A 6,000-nucleotide genomic window follows, 5' to 3' on the forward strand; every position below is an offset into this window, starting at 1 on the left:
ATTTTTAAAGTGCCTTTCATGTCCTCAAGATATCCCAAATTGCTCTATAGGCAATGGTTTACTTATTGAAATTCAGTCGCTGTTATGCAGGCAAATGTGGCAGCCAACTTAGGACATGCAGTGCAGCCACTAGCGACCCAGTGCCATTAGGCTGCCGCGACAGACAGCTCACTACCGGGCAGCACCCACCCATCGTCCAGCTAACCCCAGCCCTCTCATCCACAGTGTGAAGCGCTGTGAGCTGCTGATCTCCGCAGTCACTTTTGTCTCTACTGAGCTGCCATGTTCCAGTGCGTAACCACAACGTCAGGACCGTCATATGCACGCATGACTCAAGCACCAGGGCGGCTCGCAGAGGGTTCCCACACGTTGCAAACGCACAGCACACCGTGAGCTGTGTGTTTGACACCCCTGCTTTAGATCAACTCTTAATTTTAAACTTGAAATGAACAGATGCTCTTCCCGAGGATCCCTTCCTCCTGACTTGAGCTATATTCAATTACCCCCAGTTCCAAAAAAACTGCATCACCAGTAAGGGTCATCAACATATTCAGAAACAGTTAACAGCTGCTTAAGTATTAAGTAGCAACAAATAACACCATCTATAGTCCCATTTCAGACAGATGCACTATTTTGTACATCTACAAACCACTATATGGAAATAGTGTTTCTTAGAGTGTTTAAGATTACTCTGGAAAAGACCGTGTACATTAAACAACACGAAGCATCAAAGATAAAACGACCCTGTTACAATCTTATTTCAAGAGTTAAAGCGAGCAAACATCTAAATATAGCTTAGTTGGAATTCTGCCGTACTCGGTGATTTTGAAATTAAAGATACAAATTATATTACAGACCGTGACTGCTCAACAAACCAGATGAGGTCCCAGACTCTGGCAATTTACAATTTTATAAATAACAATATGGAAGTACAGATCTGCAAAATATTTTGCAGAGTTTTTAAACCCACATAATTGCTGTACATATATGATACACAAATTTTCATGGACAGTATACTGATCTTCTAACATATGGATATATGTTGGGGATGAAGATTCACTGAAGTCACAGGCAAGATGTAGCCAAATTGGTTCAGGATTTGTTTGATATAAAATATACACTATGAAAACAAAGTCATAAGATCAGTATCACAAAATAAGAAACTGCTCGAATTAGGGAGGAGTCAACATCTACAAAAAAAAATTAGAAATTAACATTTGTGTTACACCAATAACGTTAATTTGTCTTTTCTCTTCACAGATTCTGACTGATTTGTCTGTTTTTTGCTTTTGTTTGAGATTTCCCACATCAGAGATTAGCAGAAATCATGGCAACTTGGAAAGTTCTGCAACAACATACATTTATATAGCGCCTCAGGACTTCCCAAAGTGTTTCGCAATCAACAAATTATTTTTGAAGTTGTTTTGTAGGCAAGTGTGGCAAACAAGTTGCACACAGCAAGTACCCACAAACAGCAAATTAATTGATAACCTTTGTTTCAGTGACGCTAGTGGAGGGATAAATGTTGGCCAAGACATCGGGAAAACTCCGTTCTTCGAATAGTGCCATGGGATCTTTTAGATTTACCAGGATAGACAAGACGGGTGACTCTGTTTAACAACTCATTCCAAAGGCGGCACTTCCACGCTGACGAAGCAGCCTCAACCTATCTGTCCGCCTGAGTAGCCCTGGAGAAGGAGCTTGTGGCCTTCCACGACTTGTGGGCACCAATGCTTCAGTTAAGCTGTTGTGCGGCCACGCAGTCATCTGAAAAGGTCCCGCGCAGGCCGATCACTGGCTTTCACATTGTAGATACCGCAGGCGCAAAAAATTTGAATGGGCCGTGCAATGGGGAGGGGGGACGGGGGCGGGGAGAGAGGCAGTGCAGCTCACGGGGGGGGGGGGGGGGGGGACGAGATTGGTGGGCATCACAACGAATAGAATGTCTGGTAGGCACAAATAACATTATGATCTAGATTTATAAGTTTTAAAAGAAACTTGCAGGGCGATGGACAAAGAGCAGGGGGGCAAGGACTGATTAGATGGCTCTTTCAAAGGCGGCACAAGCACGATGAGCTGAATGGCTTCTTTCTGTGCTGTATGATTCTATGAAATGAGATTGAATTTATTGTATTAGTTGTGCCTCCGCACAAGGGGGCACTTGTAAATTTGCTTTCCTGTTGATAACAACCCAGTGACACCCCTATAGCTCAATTATTATTTCCCCCCTACTCCACACCCACACCCCACAGTGGTGATGTGCTGGAGTGGGGCTCAAACCTTCTGACTCCCAAATGCTGCACTTGCACATTCTGGTTTGAAACATAGAAACTAGGAGCAGGAGTAGGGCATTCGGCCCCTCGAGCCTGCTCTGCCATTTAATGAGATCATGGCTGATCATCCAAGTTCAGTACCCTGTCCCTGCCATCTCCCCATATCCCTTTAGCCTTAAGAAATATATCTAACTCCTTCTTGAATATATTTAATGAATTGGCCGCCACTGTCTTCTGTGGTAGAGAATTCCACAGGTTCACCACTCTCTGGCTGAAGAAATTCCTCCTCATCTCTGTCCTAAATGGCAGGGAACGGGGAACACTTCAGCAGTCAAGGCCATTCAGCCTCCGATCTTCGGGTAAGCATTCTCCAAGACGGCCTTCGAGACACACGACGCAACGCAAAATCGTCGAGCAGAAACTGATAGCCAAGTTCCGCACTCGTGAGGATGGCCTCAACCGGGAACTTGGGTTCATGTCACGCTACATGTAACCCCACCTGACGTGGAGACATCCAGACTCGAGTCGTCGTTGGCTTGTTCTCTCTACACAGATGCAGCCGGACCTGCTGTGATTTCCAGCAAAAAAAGTTTTTTTTCCATTTATTATTCTTTGTTTGTTTTTTGTTTTCACACAGACCCCCGTATCTGCAACATTTGACCCCTTGTGACCCCACCTCATTGTTCTTTGATGTAATGTTTTCCTGACTGACCTGTTTGGACACCAACCACACCTTTGATTGCTGTGATTATCTCTCTGCCGAGGTGGGATAAAGGGCAGTTAGAAAGATTACCTGTAATCATCTGGCAGTATTCTCTGACTAGATATGCTGTGCCTATATGCATCTCTCCACTTCACCTGACGAAGGAGCAGCACTGGGAAAGCTTGTGTTTCAAATAAAGCTGTTGGACTATAACCTGGTGTTGTGTGACTTCTCACATTTGTCCACCCCAGTCCAACACCGGCATCTCCACATCATGGCTAAATGGCTTACCCCTTATCTTTAGACTGTGACCCTGGTTCTGGACTCCCCCCACCATCGGGAACATCCTTTGCAGACAAGTGATTTAAAAGGCCAAACAACAACAACAAAACCACAAGAGCAAAGAGACACAGCGAGCAGGCGCCGAGCTGTCACTGGACACGCACCGCCCGCCATGAGCCGCTCTCACCTCTTTCCACTTCAGCTGCTGGATGCAGATTTTCAGCGCCTCCGACGAGGTCTTGGCTTTGGAGCTGTCCACGGTGACGACGCGCCGGCTTTTCCTCTGGCGGCCCTGCCTGCCCTCCTCCGGCCGGTGGGCCCGCCGCGACGCCTCTTTGTTCAGAGACGCCAAGACGCGGCGGACCGCCAGCGGCAGCACGGACGGCAACGGCACCGGCCTCTCCTGGGCCTGGGCCCCAGAGATGCGGCCGGTGTGCCGGGGCTCGGGCTCGCTCTCCGCCACCTGCTGACTCATAGCTCGAGGCGCCGCTCTCCGTCCCTTTAAACTGCCCACTGGCCGCCCGCGCGCCGCCCGCCCGCTCTCCCTCCGCGCGCGCTGCGCCGCCCCATTGTTTACGTGCGGCTGACGGCTCGCACGGAAGCCGAGATCTAACAACGGCGCCAGATATGGAAGGGAACCACCACAACCACAAAGTAAAATAGCAAGGCTTTTTTTTCAAAATCAAGAAGAAAAAAACTTACCTCAGAATATGGAGGGCGTCTTTGGAATTCCCTGCCCCAGGAAGGCTCAGTTGTTGAGTATATTCAAGACAGAGATCCATAGATTTTTGGATAAAAAGGGATAAAGTGGGAAAATGGAGTTGAGGTAGAAGATCAGCCATAATCGTATTGAATGGCGGAGCAGGCTGGAAGGGCCAAATGGCCTACTCCTGCTCCGAGTTCTTATGTTTCCTTTAACTCCCCACTGCCCGCGCGCCGCTCGCTCGCTCGCCCTCTGCGCGCCGCCCGCTCCCACTGCATTGCCCTCCTCCCCCCGCCACATGGCTCCCATTGTTTATGTGCGGTTGACAGCGCAACAGCTCGCACAGAAGCCAAGATCTAACAACGGCGCCAGATGGAAGGGATCAACAACAAAGAAAAGAAGGCTTTTTTCAAAATCAAGAAGAAAGGACTTACCTTAGAATATAGAGGGCATCTTTGGAATTCCCTGCCCCAGAGGGCTGTGGGTCCTCAGTCGTTGAGTATATTCAAGACAGAGATCGATAGATTTTTGGATATTAAGGGAATCAAGGGATAGGGTGGGAAGGTGGAGTTGAGGTGGAAGATCAACCATGATCTTATTGAATGGCGCCAGGTGGTGGGTACCATGGCCACCGGCGACATTGACCCTCTTGGGGACAACAACGGTATGTTCATCCCTACTCTTTCTACTCACATCCCACTTCCCCCTCACCCCACAAGCATTTCGCAATTTCCAGCTAATCATGCTGCATGCATGCATTTCTCCCTTTCTGCCCCTTCCCTCACCTTAACCTGAATCTTGTGCGCTTATGCTTTCAGATAATGAGCAAGCACCTGAGCAGACTGTCCCTGAAGGTACCGTTGAGAGCGAGGCGGGAGAAGAGGAGGAGGAAGAAGACACCGCGTCACTGCATGTCTTACCTGCAGGCACCAGCTCAGATACTGGCACTATGCATTCTTTAGAGGCTAGTATAGTAGCGGGATCTGCCCAGGATGATGCACCAGGGACAAGTGAGCTGCAGCAAGGCCAGGGGGAAAGGGTAGCTCAGGAGCCAGCTCCCCGGAGGGCGACATCACGTGCGAGGTCTGCTGCACAGGACTCAAACTTATAAAATTCTAACAGGACTGGACAGACTGGATGCAGGAAGGATGTTCCTGATGGCCGGGGAGTCCCGAACCAGGGGTCACAGTCTAAGGATAAGGAGTAAGCCATTTAGGACAGAGATGAGGAGGAATTTCTTCACCCAGAGAGTGGTGAACCTGTGGAATTCTCTACCACAGAAGGCAGTGGAGGCCAATTCATTAAATATATTCATGAAGGAGTTGGATATATTTCTTAAGGCTAAAGGGATCAAGGGGTATGGGGAGAAGGCAGGGACAGGGTACTGAAATTGGATGATCAGCCATGATCTCATTGAATGGCGGAGCAGGCTTGAGGGGCCGAATGGCCTACTCCTGCTCCTATCTTCTATGTTTCTATGACCTCAATGGGGAGGCCTTTAGAAGAAGGGTGAAGGGCATGCACACGGAGATGATAGGTGCAATGGCAAGGGTGTCTGAGAGCCTCTCGGCAATGGTAAGGAGCGTGAAGGAGTCCGCCTCCAACATTGCACAGAGCTCTGCGCACACCATGGAGCCCATCATTTCCAGTCTGCAAAGGATGGTACACTCCCAGATAGATCGTGGTGATCCAGACCTGATGCCGCATGTGATGGGTAATCTGGCAGCTTCCATTGCAGCACAGGCGGAAGCGACGCAATGTCTTAGTGTTGTAATGCAGTCTATGCTTGGTGGTTTTCAATCTCAGACTGCTCTCATTCAGTCTCAGCCTGATGGAATGCAAGCTCTGACTGCTGCCATCATGGCTGGGTCTACCACCATTGATCGGGGCTTTCACGGTGTCGCAGCAGGCCAGCAATCTGTGCTGCAACAGATTGCTAGGGATGCTGAGGTGCTGCCCCGGGGGAGTGGCAGTGGGTCAGTGGAGCAGGAAGCTGCTGTCCTCTCTCAGGATGATAGCATTCCTGCTCCCACAGCTGC

General features: G+C 49.1%; 1 protein-coding gene across 4 annotated transcripts in view; it reads right to left on the reverse strand.

The window, feature by feature from the left end:
* The window catches only part of ttll11 (tubulin tyrosine ligase-like family, member 11), a 217,714-nt gene extending 213,902 nt beyond the window's left edge, over window positions 1–3,812 (reverse strand). The window contains exon 1 of one of the 4 annotated variants that reach the window (XM_085965581.1): window positions 3,446–3,804. In XM_085965581.1, coding sequence (XP_085821707.1) covers window positions 3,446–3,733 — 288 coding nt within the window. In that variant the 5' untranslated portion in view covers window positions 3,734–3,804. Of the gene's footprint in view, window positions 1–3,445 lie in introns of all 4 variants that reach the window. The other 3 variants (XM_085965582.1, XM_085965579.1, XM_085965580.1) reach the window with 3 other exon arrangements.
* Window positions 3,813–6,000: the final 2,188 nt, after the last annotated feature.

This window comes from Somniosus microcephalus, chromosome 23 (assembly GCF_052327205.1).
Source record: "Somniosus microcephalus isolate GS21.2 chromosome 23, FLI_Smic_1.0, whole genome shotgun sequence".
Taxonomy (NCBI): Eukaryota; Metazoa; Chordata; class Chondrichthyes; order Squaliformes; family Somniosidae; genus Somniosus; species Somniosus microcephalus.